Consider the following 22,687-nt stretch of genomic DNA (forward strand, 5'->3'; position numbering starts at 1 on the left):
CCATTAGAAAGGTAGGTCAGGCGCCTTCTTGTAGGTCAAGCAACGTACGGTAGACGTGATCAGTTACTAGAACTAACGAGAGGTTCGGGTTCCTTGACAAATGAAAACCAATCTGTCAAACATTATTCATAATTAATTTGTGTTTTTTTTTGTAAATAATGAGCAGTTTTCGTAGAAGGCGTGTAAGGAGCTAGTAACGTTCCTCGTCCCCCGAACACCCGCATGTTGGCGCGCTTTCTTAGGAGATTTTGCGTTATGACATCTCTGATAGTCATTTTGTTTTCTGTGGAGTTATTACTTGGCAACACTGATAGGCTGAATTAGAAGACATGTGCCAAAATAAAGTAAGATGGCTGATTTAAGCAATTTCATTTTATTGTTGTGAGCTAAGTAACAGCCGCGTTATGTAATGCTTGACGTGGTTACTCCTTGGATGGGTGACCATCTTGTCATGACTTTCATTGATTGGGTTCCAGCTGTCATTTGAACATCTTTGGCAGTTGTAACGTATGGTCAGAAGCCAGCACGTGTCTGATCACCAATCTTACTATGTGGTATTGGGTTGCCCGGGTAACTGGGTTGAGGAGATTAGATAGGCCATTACCAGTCTTTTACAAGGAGTCGCTCCTTGTAAGCTGCAGCCGGAGCCAGACTAGAAGCTGACATAGTTGGGAAAAGATAAGAAGAACTTATGGTGACCTATGTGTGTACAAATACGTAATGTTACACTTATTTTTAATTACAAAACAAACACTATTTAGTAGAAGTGTTAAGTAACTAGTTTTCTTGACCATTCAACACTTTTTCCTTTTGACTAATTGCAGTTCATTATGTATTTGAGCAGCAAACAAATAATGCAGAAGGCAAACTCTGTGCCTTTGGTAGGCCTGTGGCTCTGTGCCGTTAGTGTATTACGAAAAAAAATTATTTAGTACCTAATAGTAGTTAGGTAGTGCATTTGCAACTTCATGCACAAACTGCTGAAAAGTTTTTTTTCTTCTTTCGCTTTTGACAAAGAAAAGCCTTCTTCGATATAGGTATCGGCTATATCGGGTGTGTCGTTCATAATCACATTAAATGAAATCCTTTAATATACTGCTTAATATATGTCGATTAACACCAAGAAAAAATAAAAATACGTGAAAATAAAAAAAAGCATTTTTCAAACAAAGTAAATAGAATAAAAATTTGCGAAAATTAAATTATGAAAACGAAAAATGAAAACTGTGGCTAAACCACTGAATGGATTATGTTATTTTTTTTAACAATTCGCTATAGAATATCATGAAGTACATGTGATAGAATTTAATGTGATTATGAACGACACACCTGATATATTAGTATATAATAAATCAATGTAAATGTGGATCATCACATTTCAAATATCGATTAGGTAATGTATTTGTTACATGGTGGAGATAGTAGTATATTATCTTCTGCGCAGATGAAAGTCAACGCTCAAGGTTCGTGTCGATAACTATAATAGATTCGTGTTAGATAGCGTATTTCATTCACCTTCTGCAATCAACCTCCATGTAACAGGCATCTCCAAAAATTCTCAAGAACTAATCAAACAACAGAAGTGCATCTCGGTGACAATGCAGGCGCTTGCAGTGTTAGCTTAGGCTTGTACAGTCAACTTCAGGTCAGTGGTAACAGTTTTATATGAAACTCGTACTTATTACTATTGAGTTAAAGTGCATGACAGTTACCACTGATGTGCAGTTTACTGTACTCAACAAATATGATGTCTACCTGTGTGGTGACATAGACTTTACCGCGGCTTCAGTCGTGTTGTGGACGTAACTACTTCTTAAGGTCACAAATTAAAAGTGAAGATAATTCTAACTTGAGCTGGAAAAAAATTATAACTTGTAAGTCAAAATATGCCGAAAAAAGACTCTTCTTTTTAAGTAAATCGGTTAAATATAATTGCCATTTTACGCCAAAGCAACCGTTCCCGCTCCAAGTGTTTCAGTCAGTTATTTAGAGACAAAAATTGCTTTAGGACTTAAAACCTTTAAGTACCTCTATTCCTATATCTATATTTCTGTACTTATATGGCTCCAAAACTACGGAACCGACTTGAAACATTCTTTCACTGTTGGGAAAGCTACACTATTCTCGAGTGACCCGAGCAATATAGGCGATCTTTTATCCCAGTACGGGTAGCAGTTCAAACCGCCGAAAGTCATCATCATCTCGGCCATAGGACGTCCACTGCTGAACATAGGCCTCCCCCTTAGATCTCTACAGATACCTGTTGGAGGCAACCTGCATCCAGCGTCTTCCGGTGACCTTTATAAGATCGTCTGTCCACCTTGTTGGTGGACGTCCTACGCTGCGCTTGCTAGTCCGTGGTCTCCACTCCAGCACTTTTCGACCCCATCGGCTATCCGCTCTGCGAGCAATATGGCCTGCCCATTGCCACTTCAACTTGCTAATTCGGTTGGCTATATCGGTGACTTTAGTTCGTCTACGGATCTCCGAGAAAGTGACTTGTATATAATATGAGTATAGAGATTTAAAGTCACAAGTCACATTAAAATCAGCACATTTGAAACCGCAACGTTTACGACGACGATTAAAATAACAAATGAAGCTCTATTCAGTAACAACACGAGTTGACTCGCAGTTTTTTTAACTGGACCCCGAAGCGGCGAGATCAAAGGGACTTCTAACTATTGTTAGTTAACTTTTCACACATTGATGAATTGTTATAAGTAAAAACTTTGACAGCAATTGAGACCTGCCTGGCGATTGACTGATTGATACTCAGTTATCAAACAATCACTGAATTTTGATCGGATTTCGGAAACCTTAGAACCGAGAAAAAACAGTTTTACCTAAAGTGAGGTAACATTAGGTTATACAGATATTTTAAAAAGTTATTTTCTTTTAGAATGTCATTGAGTTGATTTCTTTTGAAGTAAAGTAGTACCTACAACCTGTTTTTGAAAAATAAATAATATCTCAACATAAAGTCCTGCTTATTCACATAATTTCTTCCAACGATTTTAGAACGACCATCATTCTAAAATCCAAATTCAAAACACCCAATCAAAAGTCAAAACAAAAATAGAACACCAAAATTCCAAATTCAAATAAATCCGTGCACCCCTAAACCATAGACAGTACCGGCCAGTTGAAGACGTTGCCGCGAAAAAAATAACAATATGGCGGCGCCCAGCCAAGTGGAATGCCATTGATGCCTTCTGAAACAGATATAGATCTTTTTGCATCGGCGGACCGTTATTTATTGTGTCGTTTATTCTGTTAGATGGTTCAAATTCAAAATTGATATTTTGGTCACATTGTTTTTTGGGATTTCAATTTAGAGTGACTTTTTGCATAGATGTTATAACAAGCTACTTATCTGAATAAAAACATACATGTAGATAATGAAGTATATAACTATTTAACTATAATAATGTTCGATTCAGAAAAAATAAATCAATTTGTTTACTTACTACCTAAAAAAGGTAAGTCCAAAGTCCAATATATCAATCGAGTGATATAACATTACACTTGCTTGCAAATATTTTTGCAAACCATCACACGGACTAGAAAGAGATAGAAATATTCGCCATCTCTATTCATGCGCTGACGCATACTTTTGATTTAAAACTATGTTTTGTTCACGGAGTTAGGAAAGATGAGCGGAGATTCCATAATGCAGGTAGGTCAGGCCCCTTCTTCTAGGTCAAATACACGACCAAAATGGTCAGTTACAAGTGAACTAATGAAGTGTTCGGGTTCTTTAAGACACCTGTCAACGATTTTTGGTATTACAAAAAATGGGCTGGTCCCAAGAAGGCGTGTAAGGGCGGAGCTAGAACGTTCCTCGTCCCCCGAGCACCCGCATGCTGTCGCGCTACTTTCTTAGGAGATTTTGCGTTATGACATATCCGCTAGTCATTTTGTTCTTCATGGTAAACGCATGTTTTTTGATTTAAAAGTATGTTTTGTTGAATGGCGAAAAGCTATTAGTTATTTCCACTGGTTTCTCCTACATTGTGTGTTGAATTATTTATTTGTTAAACTAAGAAGAGGAATTATTATAAGCGTGGAACTTTTTACATGTGATATGTGGATGTGTGGAAACGTCTTTCTTTCACGCAAAAAAATACGGCACAGATTTTGAAGAAACTTTACAGTCAAAAATCTGATGTATAAGTTATAAGTCCTATGGCTTATACATCATCATCTGCCGAACCTTTTCTCAACTAAGTTGGAGTCTGCTTGCAGTCTATCGGGATTATTCCGGATGCAGCTGAGTACCAGTATTTTACAAGGACTGTCTAACTGTACTTACCAAATTGTTGTCAACTGATCTTTTGTAATTTATTATGTAATTTGTGGAGATAAATAAATAAATTATTAAATTATTAAACTGACCTTCTCAACCTCGTCCTTCTCGTTTATTCATTAGGCAATTATTTTATATTCGCAAGGATTCACCCAAAAATTTATAAAGTAACAGGTGAGACTATCTTAAGGTTTCTCAGGCCATATGGGCCAGCTTCGCAGATGTTGCTTTGAACATCATTTACATAACCCATAAATAATACTGTCATGACAAAAATTATGTGGATTTTGAAACCGGAGATACTGGTCTTCTTATGTCACGTATCGTTTTGTCGTAATTTTAAGTTAGTAATAGTTATTTTAAAAGGACAAATTTTCGATCTGTTTTAAATATTCGTAATAGATTTCACTCTCTACTTGATCCGAGTTCCTTGGGATATAAAAAGTAGCCTATCTGCATGCCCTAGGTATTTTTGCCAAATTTCATTTCAGCCGGTTCAGGCTTTTAAGAGTAAAAACAAACATTATAATAAATGTGTGGGGTTGTATGAGGTACCTATGAACTGTGGAGAATCTGATACTCTGGAACTACTGAACCTGTTCTGAAAATTCTTTTACCACTATCAGTCCATGTTGTTTATGCGATTTATAGCCTATATTAAATCCTTTTACTGATTGTAGTTCCTTCAAGTCGCAGACAAAACCTCGTGAACCAATACTGAACAACATCTTTAGTGCACACTTAACAATTAATATACACAGAATTAAGACAGTTTATGTACAACGGTTAGCTTAACCCAGAATTGGGTTCTCTTACAGCCAACCTTAAAGCCATAGAGAGATTCAACTATCAGTCTTACGACACGTTCGGTCAATCAGCGCGAGCGCATGCATGGCTAATATCCCTGATAGCTGCATGATGTTCCAATTTTAATGTTTATTAACCGAAGATATTCCTAAATGAAGTAAACAAGAGTTATGGAGATGCAAGTTAAGCAATAAGTTGGATTGAATGTAAGAAAAATTATGACATGAAGGAAAATGAAGAGCTAGTGGCTAATGAACAGACGCAAAGGCTGATCTCATAAGGTTAAGCAACAATTGATATCCCTGTAGTTAGTGGATTATGTGACGAGTTCCCCCGTGTTCAAAATTCCGGGGACAGCTAGCTTTTGTTTGTTTGTACTCTTGAAGCTCTGAAACAACTAAAACGATTTGAAAAACCCTTCGTTCACTGTTGAGTAACTAGACTATCTCCGAGTAACATAGGCTATATTTTATCTGGCTAGGTACAGGCAGAAGGTCCTCTAGGTTGCGGGTAAAACCGCAGGAGAGAAGATAGTTTTGTTTAAAAGAAAGGTCATAGCATGCACCTTGTATCAGCAATTTACTTTCACAAGCAGAAAAATGTTGTTAAGTAAAGTACTAAAAAATGCTGATATTTAATACATAATTAATAAGGTAAGTATATTACAGTCAATAAGACCGGTCAATGTCCAAAATATTCTGCTACGTATGGAAATTGAATAATTTTACATAACTATTTCATTTATTACGTTAGTTAAGGACATCTTATATTAGTATGTATGAAAGAATTTATCATACGATGATATCTACAATCATACGATCCTGATGACTCATTACACAGTGAGTAGTGACATTTTCTTCACCTTTGGTTCGACCGTAACGGCTGAGTTCAGATTCTTTATTGAAAAGCAGAGAATCTCTTTCGATCGATTATTTAATACCTTACAGAATCAAATATAAAAGATGTTACAAATAGATATAGAGTGCACTGTGTCAATACCTAAACATACGACCCTATACCGTAAAAGAAAATGATAAACTACATTGCCAAAAAAATGGGCATTTGTGAATATAGTGATTTTTACAACTTTGTTAATGTTAAAAGTGGCTCCCAGACGGTCGTGTCCAGAATTTTTAATTCAGGCCCACCTATACAGTTATTCATTAAAACGTTCCTGTATAAAGTTGACCTAGAATAAATCACGCAAATTACGAGCCAAATCTCAAGAATTACACTCACCTTTATTTAACTTCAATTTGTAATAAAAACAGTTACCTTTGCCGGCTTTCTTAAAACGAGATTCCCAAATTAAGACCCCCCCTTAATTATGTCCAATTTCGGACAAAATCAAAAATCGTTTGATCAGAGTATGCTGAAAAACAGCACTTTTCGAAAGTCAGAACATATGTATTATCACTGGGAAGAAGAATTATCGCAACAAACTTCCCAGCAACAAATAATCTTAATGATTACAGTTTCAATACACAATCTGTAATCGAAAAACAAAAGACAGATCGGTTATTGGAATCCTCAGTAAATGCATATGACGTTCCAATGTCCGATATCGTACGATGTCTTGCAACCACGTTGGCAGATTGGCATCGGCTTGCTGTACAGGAATTCAGTCAGTATCGGCTTCGCGGCCAGTCGGTGCACACGTCTCCGTGACGGTCTGAACCGCGCTCCCGCCAAAATTACGTTAAACTTTCGAATATCGAATTGTTGAATTAAAATTTAAGTAAAAAAAAAATTGTTCAAAAGTTGACCCATTTTTTTTGGACTTGCGTGTTTTTTGGTGATTTTTTTTGTGTTTTTTTTTGGAAAATTTTGAAAAAAATGTGGAGGTGAATGGATGTTGTGTAACACTGGACAGGTGAGTCTTATTGTTTTTTAATTAAAAAGTCATACGAGGTGCAGTCGTTTTCGTTCAGCCTATAGGAATCGGAGGTTACTTACTTTGGAAACCGGTAATTCTGTGACACGAAATGCAACGTGCACTTTTTTCGGAAATATATTTTTGAAGATGTTCCATTAGTAAAGTGCTTAAGTATTTTAGCCGACTTAAAAAAAAGTGTTCTCAGTGTGACCTGTATTTTTGGTTGAACCAATTTTTATGCGGTTCTGAACGAAGTATTTTTCAGAAGTAGGTACTTAGTTAATATTGAAGTCGGTTTTTTTTGTAAGAAAGTTTTTTTTTTACTTATGAATGAGCATTAATAAAATAAATGTTTTAGAAAAACTGTGTTTGTAGCTGCAAAAAAAAGGAAAAAAAAATATCTGGAATTTTCAAAGAAGTGTTAATAATTCTGATTAGTTTACTCCTAATTAACATTAGATCAAAATCTAAAACAATTCCTAGACCTCATTATTTTTTATCTACAATACCTAATTCATTGTTTTATTAAAACTAACTACTAGGTATTATTATGCCGGGAAAACTATCCATTATTAAATAGTCATTAACCGTTTAGTTAGTAATAAATGCTAATTAACTCCAAAGAATCACACGGCTAATTAGTTTAATATTATTGACACAAACCTTTTACTTATTAGTAAAATTAAATATATAATTATGGACTTAATATATTTGCGAAACATTATTAAATATTTGTTATTATACAAAACATTGTTTTTTTTATGTCATATATGTATTCCCATTTTGAAATGCATGAAACTTCAGTATAATATAATAATATTTGTTTATATATTTCTTTTAATAGGTTTATATTAGTTAACATTTACTTACATACGATATACTAAATTAAAATTATTCATTATTTTAAAATCAATAGAAAACATAGATATTTACAATACACATAAAGAGCTATCCTAGTAAAACAAAAAAAAAAACAAAAACACTATAACTAAAACGCGTCAAAAAATTCATTCCCATCTCTGTCAACTATCAAGCAATAGTACCCCGCAGGGCATCTGAGGCGGATGACGGGGAGTAGCGACCCCGCGGGGCTATATATCCGAGTGCTCCAGGGAGAGTATACTGTCCCCCATCTCCGGCCTGCCGGAGTGAAGCATGACGGGGATAGGTCTCCCGCCTCTTGGCTTGCCTTCACCGGCCGGTCAGAGTGGAGTCGCTAGAGTAGGGTTAGCAGCCCGCTCGGAGGGTAGGTGCCTCGTGGTAAGTGGCGAGTGGGCCGGTGATGCTGGACCCACAGGGAGCGCGTGATCTGCGTTTAAAGTCCGCCGAGGTATCCTCACCCTTCAGCCGCTCATGTACCTGTTGCCCCCTTGTTGCGATTTAGCGACTGATTCCCGGGGGCCCAGTAAGTGAGTTGGCGAGTCTCCACCTGCCATTTTTACGTGTTTTTATTACATTGTTATCGGCAGGTGCCATAGTTCCCGTAGTTTCCCCATTCCTAGTCCACTAGCATCCCATCACAATAGCCCAAGTAGTTTTCATCCATAGTTAGCAATAGTTTAGCACAGAACCGGGGATTGTCCTTGGGTACATTTCTATAGTGTATACAGGGATAATTGTCGGTTTTGTGTCACCATTTCATTAAAGTTGTCTCAAAAGGGCTTCAGCGTGTTGGCTTCGGCCCCACGTTCGCCTCCCAAAAATCCGGGACTCTATAGTCCCGAGGTCTGGTAGAGACATACAAGATAAATAATTTTGCAACAAATAAACATTATAAAGACAATTTAAATATAGCCTAAAAAGACGCAATAACACTACCTATTTATTCTCACAACATTCTGTAATATTGACGTCATATTACACTACTTTTATATTTATCTCAAAAATGAGTTCCAAAAAAACGCATGAAGTATTCCTTCGCCAAAAACAATGTATGTTATCTAAATAAATTATGTAAAAATAAATAATTTACTAGAACTTACCCAAGGTTATGTTCTATCACAAAATAATACAGTTTAGATAAGAAATTGGTTGGGTCGTTATTTCTGCAATCTGGTGTAATAAGAGTTTTCTTAGAAATGTTGAAAAAATCTTACTTATTGCAATTTTAGGTGTAAGTTAAAAAGGGTTTACTGTGAAGTCGAAATTAATATTATTTTTAGTTTAGGTATTATGTACGTACTTAGCACATAATTATAGTTTGGACTGTTCCCACTATTGGTGGACCCCTACTTCGTATCTAGTGTTTTTAATGTTATTTTTTTATTTATTTAAGAATATTTCAAAATGAGTTCATATTAGATTTTTTTTTATTTACAAGGCACACCAACAACTTATTTACAATTTCGCATATATCGGGTGTGTCGTTCATAATCACATTAAATGAAATGCGTTAATATACTGGTTGATATATGTCCATGAACACAAAGATAAAAGAAAAATACGTAAAAATAAAAAAATGCATTTTTCAAACAAAGTAAATAGAATAAAAATGTGCGAAAATTAGAACACCATATAGAAGTCAGTCATTACAAACAGCTGAAATTCTCCCTTGAAAACTGACAGCTGTCAATTGATCTTAACATTCGATACTCCTAACTTTATCTCTGCTTTACACATGATGTTGTAAATTATGAAAACGAAAAATGAGTCCTGTGGCTAAACCACTGAATGGATTATGTTATTTTTTTTACAATTCGCTATAGAATATCATGAAGTACATGTGATAGAATTTAATGTGATTATGAACGACACACCCGATATAAGTTTACAGTTATGGTTAGTCCTGTGTAAATAAGTCAGTTACAGGTGTGCACAACGCTCACAGAGAATAGCGAGATCGGCTGTAAAAATTAAGTATATATTTTTTTTTTAAAGAGATATCAATAATTGGTAATGTTAATAAATCTTATTTTTTTACCAAGATGTTGGCAATCATTTAATATCATATAAAAAAAAAATAGTCTAAGAAATGGTTATGAAAAATATTTCATTACTTAAAATATAATATTTTTGATATACTTACCTAATAAAATTCTTAAAAAAAAACACGCAAATGTACTTAACAAAATAGAAAATTACAAATAAGCAGAAAAATATCTGTTATTGTTTTTAAAAATTTATCGTTTCAGATGTTACAAATTGTAACCAGGTATCTTGTGAACTTTAACAAATTCAACATTACAGTCATTGATAAAACAAATACTTACTATTCATACCTACGTCTTTTACGTTTTATTTGTAATCGTTTGTGTCTGCGTAAGATAAATGTTTGTACCTAAATCACATTATGTAATATGTAATTTTTTATCATATAGCTGAAGTTTTTTTTCTTTCCGAGTATATCTTGGACACCAATGACTGTGTTTCACGCGGTCACGATAAACTGAAGATCCGGTTACGCGTAGTCAGAAGCCAGTAAGTCTGGCAACCAATCTAACCAAGGGGTATTGGGTTGCCCGGGTAACTGGGTTGAGGAGGTCAGATAGGCAGTCGCTCCTTGTAAAGCACTGGTACTCAGGCGCATCCGGTTAGACTGGAAGCCGACCCCAACATAGTTGGGAAAAGGCTCGGCAAATGATTTGAGAAAACTCAGATACTCGGGTTTAATGAAACCTGCAGCCTATCTGATAATAAAGAATATGTGCTTTTAGGCCAACTAAAGGCAAGTGAAATAAATGATTTGACTTTAATATCTATGTTTATAGAGATGAGATAATACCCTGGATACAGCTGTATCTTTTAATCGTATATAAATAATTCAGAAAGACGTTGTTTGCCTGTCAATTCGCTAGTGACGTCAATGCTAACTTTTAGCCTAGCCGATGAAACGAATGTTTTAGCTTCACCTGTGTTTTGGGAAATTTTTGACATGAGATTAATAGGTATGTATATGAAAAAGTCGTGGTGGCCTAGTGGGCAAAGAACCAACCTCTCGAGTATGAGGGCGCGGGTTCGATTCCAGGTCAGCCAAGTATCAACCAAGTACTTTCTAAGTATATCTTAGACACCAATGACTGTGTTTCGGATGGCACGTTAAACTGTGGGTCCCGGCTGTCATTGAACCCCCTTGGCAATCGTTAGGGGTCGTCAGAAACCAGTAAGTCTGACACCAGTCTAACCAAGGGGTATCGGGTTGCCCGGGTAACTGGGTTGAGGAGGTCAGATAGGCAGTCGCTTTTTGTAAACAAATATATAACAAAAAACAATATATTTAACCGTTTGTACCTATGTCGCTAATTATAAAATAATAGAAAATCAATTGTGTCTCGCGTATATCTGCGCTCCGACATACAACGGGTTAAATTCGGTTACCACGTTTTACTTGTAACCAGTTATTTACACTTTCATTCAGAAAAAAACGTCTTCACTTAGCAACCAGGTTATTTTAAGAAGGTTGCCATCAACCCGATTGCCTTCGCCTTTTGAAGCCCAGTGTATGGCTTGACTTGGCATGATTTATAGACATTTTTTTAGTTTTAAAACAAGCTCTTTACTGAGGTACGTTGTTACAAACTTCGTTCCTAAGAAGATGGAATAATCTATACTAATATTATAAAGCTGAAGAGTTTGTTTTTTTGTTTGAACGCGCTAATCTCAGGAACTACTGGTCCGATTTGAAAATTTCTTTCAGTGTTAGATAGCCCATTTATCGAGGCTATAGGCTACTTTTTATCCCGGTACGGGAAGTAGTTCCCACGGGATGCGGGTGAAACCGCTGGCAGAAGCTAGTATCAACATATTTTTTACGACAAGTGTTAGTAGAAACTATTTCTAAACTTTTTGAGATTTCGATATCTTTTTCAGGTGTCAGGAGCCAGTGAATCTGACAACTAGTCTTACCTAGGGTATTGGGTTGCCCGGGTAACTGGGTTGAGGAGGTCAGGTAGGTAGTCGCTCCTTGTGCACTGGTAGGTACTCAACTACATCTGGTTAGACATTAGGTTACGTTATATGAAATGTACTTACGGTAGATGAATCGCAAATGAATGAAATCAAAAATCATTTATTCAAACTTGGCTGCAAGACAGCACTTTTTGAACGTCAGGAATTTACATAAGACAACCCCTAAAACGCCCGCCCTTCACCACTTCCTATGTGTTTTTGTTGGGAAGAAGAAGTGGCGCAACAAACTCCCCAGCAACACATGTTTGTCTGTAGGTTAGAAGAACCTTAATCATTGTTTGATATAAAAATGGTTAGATAGGTTATAGAAATCCCTAGTAAATAATCCTTGCTCTACAATAAAAACAAATGAATGAATATTATAAATCAGTAAGGTCATTTACCTTTTAGATTTATTTTCTTTCTTTGCATATTCAATATTAAAAGTTTACGTTTACAATCGTTGCAATAATAAGTTTATGCAATCAACTGCAGTTGTCGGCACGTCACGTTTTTCAATGTTGTTTTCATTCATTATTAAATACTTATCTATACTAATATTATAGAATTGTAGTTTGTATGCACGTTCTAATCCTAAGAACTAGTGATCCGATTTCAAAGATTCTATGGGTGTTAGACAGCTCATTTATCGAGGGAGACTACTTTTAAATGGATGGTATCAAGTTGACGGGTAATTGGGTTGAGGAGGTCCGAGAGGCAGGTCGCTCCATATGGCACACTGGTACTCAGCTGCATGCAGAGACTGGAAGCCAACCTAGAAGAAACCAACATAATTGGGGTAAGGCTAGAAGGATGATAAAATAAATCAAAGACAGACAAAAATTACTACAATATTTGTAAAATCAGGGTGACAGAGCAGTCTTGCGATAAATTTAAATAAATTTAAAAGCATGTGCGCGAATTAAATTAAATTCAATGTACCTAAAAATAAACTTGTATCACTAAGCTATATTAACAATACGAATCTAAATCTGGAACTACAGTTTTATTTTTAAGGTGTGTCTAATAATTCTATACTAATATAATAAGAGGAAAAAAAATTGTGCTTGATTGTTTGTACTTTAAAAGCTAAACTGATTTGAAAAAATATTTCAGTGTCGGAAACCTACACTCTTCCCGAGTAACATAGGCTATTTTTTTATCTCGATGCAGGCAGTACCGAGAGATACCGCGGGAAATCGGCTCGTCTTCAATAATGAACTTTTGCATACTACTACTACAGCTACTAATACTCGTCACGACAGGCAAAATGCATGACCAAAACACTACAGCTCTAGTCAAATAACTTTGCCACTCAGTCATCCATTTCATCCCTCATACATCCAGTAAGAAACCTCTTTCCAGCCACATCTTTCACACACGCCATCCATAAAATAAAAAAGTAAAAGATTAAAATAAAAAAAAATAAACATTCAAACCCAAATTCGCATTCCAATTTTAAATTACCCGCCAATCGAGGGTATTGTTTTAATTTAATGTGCTCATCAACGCCGACGGCATTATATGAGTGTCATGGCCGTCCGACCACTTCATATTCGGCTGTGTACGGGGGTGGACTGAAAATACAACCTATGTATGTATGGGACCAGGGGCCCGATTCTCCTAAGTTAATAATGTCAAAATCGAATAGAAATTGAATCGCAATATGATCGCAAAAGCAGTTTTAACCATATCGGGCATTCTGCTACTATATAAGACCAATCGTATAAATAAGACCAATCGTATTCCAACGACATTCGATTGGTTTGCGATTGGTCTGATATTTTGGTGATTTTGGTCTATTCTATACGGTAGTTTGCTCTACAATCATATTGCAATCGTAAATCATTTGCAGACAGAAAAGGATAAAAACGTTTATTTCAAAGAAAAAATAGCGGAATGCCACATACGCTTCAATCGTAATCGAGTCGGGATTGGATCTCAGTCGAATGTGAATCGTATGTCGCTTAAGTAAAATTAGGAGAATCGGGCCCCAGGGCTTTTAGGCGGCTTTGGTTGTGTTGAAAAGGAATCATTTGTGTCCACTAAAGAAGGTATCCGTCTAGAAGTCTGTGTAGAAAAATTGACAGAAGCTGTCAAATGCAAGGGGCATGATTACCGCTAAGGGATTGTTTGAAAGTGTTGTCGCGGTCTTGATAGGCAGAGGGCTCTAGAAAAAACATGGGTAGATACCAGTGGGTTCTAAAAAAACTGTGAAACCTCTGTAGCTGCTTACTTTATCTGATAAAGGACCTAAGGACTGTCACAGATAGGTCAAAAATCTACTTTACAAGCGTGAGGCTGTCCGCTTAAGTTTGAGAGGACGCAAGCATTTTATGTTTAGGAATTTAAAGTTCATCAGGTGATTTACCACCTAACAAAAAAGAAGGATCATCCTCCGAGCCTTTTTCCCAACTATTTTGGAGTCGGCTGTCCTGCGGAGCGACTGCCCTATCTGACCTCTTCAACCCAGTTACACGAGCAATCCAATACCCCTCGGTTAGACTGGTGTCAGATTTACTGGCTTCTGACCACCCGTAACAACTCCCACGGATGTTCAGTGACAGCCGGGACCTACAGTTTTTTAAAGAAGCATCTAAATTATATTGAGAAACTCCTACTTTTTGGAAAGCCGATTGAAAAAAAGAGTGTACAAAGTTAAACAGAAAGTATCAAAGTAAGTAAATTACCAGACAATAGTGAACGGGTTTGGCAACTCAATTCAAATGTATCCCGACTGTTTTGAAATGCTAACAATGTCTGACGGCGACCGTGTTCCCATTAATTGACACATTTAATTACTCATTATTGTTCGGCCATTCAGAGAATGCGTTCCTGACACGTCGCGATTGAACTGACGACGTAACTTTGCAATGGCGTTGCAGTTACGATAAAAATATTTTTGCTGGTTGTTTACCGTTTTAACAATTGAGGAGCATTAAAACAACATTATTATATCAATAATCAATGAATGTAGTTATGACACATGAAATTCGTTTTTGAAGCGTCATTTTTGATTTTGACAACTTATGAACACACTCAGAGACATTTAATGGTTACTTAAGCCGTTTCTTAGTGCAGAATTTCTATGAGAATCTGTCACTAAGGAGTGGCTTAAGTAATCATTAAATTACCAGGGCAGGGGTTAGTGGCCTAAAAACCCCTGAATGTGTAAAATTGCCGTCTCATCGGGCTACGAGAGTGAGGCAAAAGAGGGTGCACCAGATCTCCCCAGGTTCGAGAACAGCCACCGGTGCCTGAATTCGGCCCGAATGGTGTTAGTAATTATAGTGGTGATTAAGTCGAATATTAAAGCTTAATTAACTTAATTATTCTTTAATGTACACCAAGAAAATTAACAACACAGGACATCAGCGATTTCTTCCAGACAACCTTTGTATGGAGTTTGAAGATATATTTTTGATTCTCGCCAGTTAGTGTCCAGAGCTTCTAGCTTGCCAAAATATTATCTTTTTCACCAGATCTCCAGCTTTTGGCAAACTTAGACATCATTGTTCATATCTTGAATTTAGGAAAAGAGGCCTCTGCTCTACATCATCCCTGCCGAGCCTTTTCCCAACTATGTTGGGGTCGGCTTCCAGTCTAACTGGGTGCAGGTGAGCTCCTTAAACCAGTTACCCGAGCAACCCGATACCCCTTAGCAAGACTGGTTGTCAGTCTTTCTGGCTTCTGACTACCCGTAACGCACCGCCAAAGATGTCCAAATGACAGTCGGAAAGTAGTTCCGTGGGCTGCAGTGGGACAATATACGTCTGTTTTATTTTTACATAACTCCATTTAGTAACTAGATCGTTTGAATGTGATTACAATAAATTATATTGTTACGTACGTTCATTGAAAAACAATTGTAGTACGTAAAATAAACATGACCTCTGGTGCAAAGGTCTTGTATATTTTAATAGAGTTGGTGATTAATTATGAAAAGTTGCACTTGATAATAAATTGTTGTGTTATTAATATATACTTGTATAATGAAGAGGAAACAGTTTTTGTCTGTTTGTTTGTACCCTGAAGGCTCCGAAACGACTGAACCGATTTGAAAAATTATTTCACTGTTGGAGAGCTACACTCTTCCCGAGAAACATTTGCCACTTCCTTATGCACTTTTTCTGAAAAGAAGGAATGTAGACCAAACTCTCTAACAGCACAATCAGGTTCATAATCAGCATTTTCTGACTTACTGTCCCCGCTGTGTGCAGCGTGAGGGAGTGTCAGACTCTTACTGACTAAAACCCACCATGTTCCTTCTGGAGCCCTTTATGTACCAGGGCCGCGGTAACTTGCGCGAACAATCCCGCAGCCCCGGCAGTTTATTACTAGTCTAAATTGATTAATTAGTCAAAAATATTAAACTGCATCTTTAGCAAAAAACTTACCTTTGCTCTGATTAAAAATTTAGCTGACGAAACACACATACACAGTTTAGTATTACACTATCTAATTAGCACTTGTAATAGGACTAACTTGATAAAATAGCTGAATATTGTAATAGGAGATGATGCTTTTTTATTACATCTTATAGTACATCTGTCTGTTATCGTAGTATTTGGATATTGTTTTAAACAAATTCCAAGGCTTCAAGTTTAATAGTCCTAGCCGATGGTCGGACACAGCGGCTGTTCTTATGTAGGGAGATCAGATACGCTATATATAGGACATATAATAGAGCAGGCGCATTTGCTTGGACTCAGGTGCACTCACTATTCCTTCACTCTCACAGCCCGATGGCAAGACTCTATGTGTCTTTCTCAAAGAATCATATTGTTGACAGTTACAACAAAAACAAATATTTGAAGGAGACTGTAGTGCAGATCAGAAAGATAAGAAGTCTTGACAGGCTAGTAGTTAAAACCCTTGCTTCTAAAGAACGAGGGAGCGGGTTATATTCCATTCAGGTCAAATGAATATCAATCTATATTAACATATACTTTCTAAATCTATCTAAAACATTAATAACTGCAGGTGAAGGAAAACGTTGAGGAAACTTGAATTTAAAACGTTCTTTCCTTCCTTATACACATGTAAAAGATCGCTTATGTCCTCATCATCTGCCTAGCCTTTTTCCAACTATGTTGGGGTCGGCTTTCAGTCTAACCGTGTGCAGCTGAGTACCAGTGTTTTACAAGGAGCGACTGCCTATAAGACCTTTTCAACCCAGTTACTGGAGCATACCCCTTGGTAAGACTGGTTGTCAGACGTACTGGTTTCTGATTACCCGTAACGACTGTCAAAGATGTTAAAATGACAGACAGGCTGTATTATGTTAAAAATTATTTGCATTAGTACAGTAATCTCATTATGAGACCAGGAAACATACATTCGCAGTCTTTCAAAATTACTTCTTCCTGTCTTGTTCCCAAGTCTTTTGAGGTCGTCGCAATATGTACTTTGCTTCCATTTCTCTCTGTTAGACGTCATACTAACATATACTCCCTTCTTATTCATGTCCTCTTTAAGGCAATCAATCCATCTTTTCCTCGGTCTAGAAAAAGCTAGTTAATTTTTAACGTGAATCATTTTTCTAATACAGACTTCTAGCACACGGTTTTATCAAAGTGCATCGATCAAGATAAAAAAAGTTATCAGTGCCGTGGAAAAATTAATGAAATAGTAGGTAAACGTAGCTCTATGTAACTAGACTAGTTTATAGACGTTCAAGGCCAAACGAGGTAATGTCATTGAACTATAATATAAAATAAGTAAATTAGTAGGTGTATTGAGTGTTAGGTATACTCTAGAAGTATTTTCGTACCATTTGCTTAGTGTTTGTGCTACATTTCCTTTTGTTTTATTTTTAGATTTGAAAATGGGATTTCATGTTGTGTTGTGGGATTTTGGTTTATTTTTAACTATTTATTTCCTCTATTAGTAGTGTTATTATATTGATATAAAAGAACTTTTCTTGAATCTTTTCAAACAACTTCTTGAATCTTTTGAACAAAATCAATTGTAATTTTTACGGCAACAAAGATCGAGAGTTGTGGAGACAAAATAGGGAGGCCTTTGCCCAGCAGTGGGACATATACTAAAAAAAACACAAGAGATGAAAGATATACATACCTACTTATCCGCACTGTGTTCTTAAATATTGTTTTTCATTGTTCCAGGTTAAAAATGGAATTGAAATCGCCAAAAGCGAAGAAAAAGTCGAGCATAGCAAAACTAATATCGTGGGGCAGAATGTTTAAAACTCCTTTGCTCGTCCTCTTCTTACTGGGCACCACAAACTGTGAGCGGGAAAGTGAAGTGACAGAACTAGATTCCAATTTCAAAATTCAGACTTTCGAAGGCAGCCATCTTAGGCATAGACATAAGAATGAGACAGATAGAAATAAAATGAGTGAAATTAAATATTTGAGGCGACATTTAAATAGAGATATAGTGAATTTTGTGATGACTGACTATCTTATCGATGGTGAAGTGGAGAACAGAGTGCATTTTAATGGTGTGACGGCGAAGGAGACTTATGTTGGAGCCGACGGGTAAGTTATTTTTTTTTTTGGGATAATATTCTCGTTAGGTGTTACTGAAATTGTCTATGGCTTGTAATATCCGTTTTTGTATTTTTTAATGCGGAACTTGAATATAAAATTGGGATATTATGCTTTTAACTCAGATCAAAGGTTTTTAATTGGAATTATCGCTAATACAAAAATCGATTGACATTTTTATCGATGATTTTTTGCGAATTTCTCGGAAACTATTTAAAGAGATACAGCTACTAACTATTAAGATAACTTTAAAACAAAGAACAGTGGGCTTAAAGGAAATTACTGTGTGTCAACGCGAATATGTATGAGACCATACAACACATAAGTTGTAGATTATGAAGTTCCAAGATATTCTGACATTTGACTCCTAAGATGGCGACTGTGGGATGACCATAGAGAACAAAATGACTAGCGGAGATGTCATAACGCAAAATCTTCTAACAAATTAGCGCGCCAAAATTTGGGTGTTCGGGGGACGAGGAACGTTACTAGCTCCGCCCTAAAGGCTAGTTCGCATTAGGCTAGTAGTTTAGTCGAGTGCCGAGTAATTTAGTAGCTAAACTACTCGCTACTGCACAGAAATCGTTCGCATTATGGTCCAGTACAGTACACAAGTGTGTGGTGTTTTGCAAGATGAACGCGCTGCAACGTAATGAAGTTAATAAAGTAATTAAGCTAATCGCAATGGCTATTGTAGAAGAGGTGGAAGAGGAAATTTTAGAGACAAAGAAAAAAAAAATATGGGTGCGAAAATGGATTGATAGAAGAGACAAACTAGGTGCTACTAATTGTCTTCTGAAGGAATTAGCATTGGAAGATCCCAAAGAATACTTCAATACTTTGAGAATGTCCGAAAGTTGTGTAAATTTTCTGTTAACGAAAATACACTCTCAAATTCAGCGTAAAGATTCAGCGAAATGTCATTTTCGCGCCCACTCACTAATGAACTCGACTAAACCAACAGGTTCAGATTTGTTTAGCCGATAAGCCAGTGAGCACGGAGGAGTAGTGGGGGACGCTACTCGCCCGATAGAAATAGAACAAAATGGATTGGCTCGACTAAATGACTTACCATCCTACTTGACTAAATTTTTGGTGTTCAGACACATTTAGCTACTAAATTATTCGGCACTCGACTAAACTACTAGCCTAATGCGAACTAGCCTTTACACGCCTTCTATGGAACCCGCCTATTATTTTCCAAATAAAATCACCAAACAATCAAGACCAATCTTTGACAGATTGGTTTTGATCTGACAAGGAACCCGAACGCCTCGTTAGTTCTAGTAACTGATCACGCCTACTGTACGTTGCTTGACCTACAAGAAGGCGCCTGACCTACCTTCCTTGTGGTATCTCCGCTATCTTTCCTTTCCCTGCGCTTTGTACCCTAAGGGTACCGAAACTACTGAAAGATTCGAAAAAAATTGGGAACAACTTGTCGCAACCGTATAATAATCATATAAGTTCATAGTATGAAAGACATTGAGGAGGTATGAGAGCAGAGAGTAAAGCTCATCATACCTCGCAGTAAAGGGAGGATCCTCCGACCGGACAGGAGTTTTGTCCGGTGGGCTACTGCCCGACAGTTGTTGTCGGGGTGATCTATCTGTGTTCACTGTGCGCGCGAACACTTCATGTGCGATGCAGGATAGTTGCGTCTCCGAATGTGTAGATGGCGGTGTTGTGAGTTGTAGTACCGCTACAACATATTACTGTAAATATTGAAGTTAAGCATAAAAAAATTATAATGACCTCGTACATCTAGAAATTGTAGGTCAAATAGCTTGTTATTGTTTTTATTAATTATTAGTAATTTAATTATAAATATTATGAATGCACTCTCTAGAGATAAGAGTGCAGTGCTTATCAATTCTCTTACTTAATTATAATTACGATGCGGATATTCTTCTTACATTGCAATTTAACTTAGGTATTAAAGTTACTGCGGTTATATCAGCATTCCTGGGGGAACTATTTTCTGCATACAGATAAACTGATCTCCTTAAAGATCTGCACGCCTTTATAAAGAATAGCCTATAATTATGTTCTGTTGTATGTATTTAGCTATATAACTGCCGAGTATCATCAAAATCTGATCAGCCTTTTGAGCGTGAAGAAGTTAAAAATTAACACACGCTTAATAATGCTTTTGTCCAATCTAAATAAATAACAAAGCATACAAAAACGGTGAACAATGCAAATCTCGCAAAGCAGATTAACCATCAGTCCACTAATTTTCCTTTAACAAAGGGAAATCACAAATCATATTTTTGTAACGGTCACCCATCTGAATCTCAGCCGCGACATAAGTACTCCACTCACGTCATTTACACGTTATTTTCACGACAGTACCTCGAATCAAAATAAATCAAAACCTCGAAATGTTCATCATTACATCACAATAGGTCATGACGTGTGCACTGAAAATCTATTAAAAGTCTGAAGCAGTCGTTAATATCACACGAGCAGAGCGGTGGTATCCAATTCAATAGTAAAAACCTGATGATGGAAACGATATGGTAAGTGATAAGAAGATAGATTTTAAACCTTATTTCTTGGGCAATGGCAAACTGCAAAATGGATGAATATGTGGCGTTTCGGAAGGCACGTCTGACTGTAGTTTCCGGCTGTCTTTTGAACATCTTTGGCAGTCGTTACGGGTAGACAGTAGCCAGTAAGTTTGATAACCAGTCTTAGATAGGGTAAGTATTGGGTTGCCCGGGTAACTGGGTTGAGGAGGTCAGATAGGCAGTCGCTCCTTGTAAAACATTGGTACTCAGCCGCATCCGATTAGACTGGAAGCCGACCCCAACATAGTTGGGAAAAGGCTCGGCAGATGATGATATTGACGTAAATCTTCCTTGCAAACCGTCGATTTTCAATACATAACCATGGAGAATTTTAGTTTACTAATTCCTTTGCTTTAGGTTAATGACCTAGTGAAGGATTTTTAAAATAGTACAGCCCTTCTCTTTACAACGTGTTGAGTTCCGACTAATTTGCGAACAAATGACGATTAGACCGCCTGTAAAGAGCGTGACAGCTTTGAGACGCTTTTTTTGTCTTACAGGAGTATTTTTTTATGTAGTACGTTAATCGAGTTAGCGTAAACTTTTAGAGATATTTTAATTACGTATTTTTTATTACATGTATACATTTTATAATTACATATTTTTTATAAGATGTCTTAGTATAACAATCAAAATTGCTCAACTTTTAACTCGATAAGTTAAAACGATAAATTATTGAACTTGCGAGCTGTAAGAAAATAATCTTGATAATAATCCTGTGTAGCTTTTCTGGGTATTTATTTATTTAATAAGGGACAAAAAAACAGTTACATAATAATCCACAAGTTAACAAAAGAAAAGAAAAAGAAGGTATGAAAACACATTATACTAAAAAAATAAAATAATAATAATTAAATATATAAAGGATGGGTGACCAATCGATTTTTTACCTCTTTTAAATATAAGCTAAGTACGTTGCAAGAAATAAACGAATGCTCATTTGAATGGAATGAGAAAGGCCCACAAATTCACTAAAAAAAACTACATTATCTTCAGTCCGCCAAATACCTAAGTTCGGAAAAACCAACAACGTGATAGAAAAAAAAAAAACAAAATATATTTTTCATAAACTCTCACGCGCGTCTAGATCAAAACAGCGTGTCCGAAAAATTCAGCCTTGACGAATAGTCACAAGTGCAAAGTTTGTAGCTACGCGAAAATCTATTCTCAGCCGTTCAGTAGGTAATTGGGACATTTTTGTAGTGCAAAATAATATGTCACATACGTATATCACATATCGCATAACGTAAGATGTCATTTTTGACTGCGATTCTTAGAAAAATATTTTGTTTGTGGGACTCGTACCAAAACAAACAGTAAAACAGTGTTGGCAATTTTTTTAAAAGAAAATCTTGATTATAGTCAAAGTTCTGATTCGGTCTGATAAGGGCCAAATATCGGATCGTTGTAATGTGCGTACTACCATTCATTTGCAAACAAATTGTCGGCTGACTAAAGGTTTGCAGTGTGCAAAAGGCTCCGAAACTTCTGGACCGATTTATTAATCTTTCACTGTTAGCTACATACTCTTCCCGACCCGAGTAACATAGGCTATACAGTAGTATCAGCCGTTTCCATCATCAAGTAACATCAATAGCAACTCCGCTATACGCGTGTGGTTTTAACGATAGAATCTAGACTTTTAATAGATTCGAGTGCACATGTCCACGGGACGCGGGTAAAACCAAGGTAAAACGGCTAGTATCTGATAGATTTAATTCAACAC

General features: G+C 36.5%; 1 protein-coding gene across 3 annotated transcripts in view; it reads left to right on the forward strand.

Annotated features, from left to right (window-relative positions):
* Window positions 1-6,731: 6,731 nt before the first annotated feature.
* The window catches only part of LOC124643995, a 77,172-nt gene continuing 61,216 nt past the window's right edge, over window positions 6,732-22,687 (forward strand). For 2 of the 3 annotated variants that reach the window (XM_047183148.1, XM_047183149.1), the window contains exons 1-2: window positions 6,732-6,989; window positions 18,005-18,379. In XM_047183148.1, the coding sequence (XP_047039104.1) occupies window positions 18,012-18,379 (368 nt within the window). In that variant the 5' untranslated portion in view covers window positions 6,732-6,989; window positions 18,005-18,011. The remainder of the gene's footprint in view (window positions 6,990-18,004; window positions 18,380-22,687) is intronic. The other variant, XM_047183150.1, reaches the window with a different exon arrangement.

Source organism: Helicoverpa zea, chromosome 29, assembly GCF_022581195.2.
Source record: "Helicoverpa zea isolate HzStark_Cry1AcR chromosome 29, ilHelZeax1.1, whole genome shotgun sequence".
NCBI classification, from domain to species: domain Eukaryota; kingdom Metazoa; phylum Arthropoda; class Insecta; order Lepidoptera; family Noctuidae; genus Helicoverpa; species Helicoverpa zea.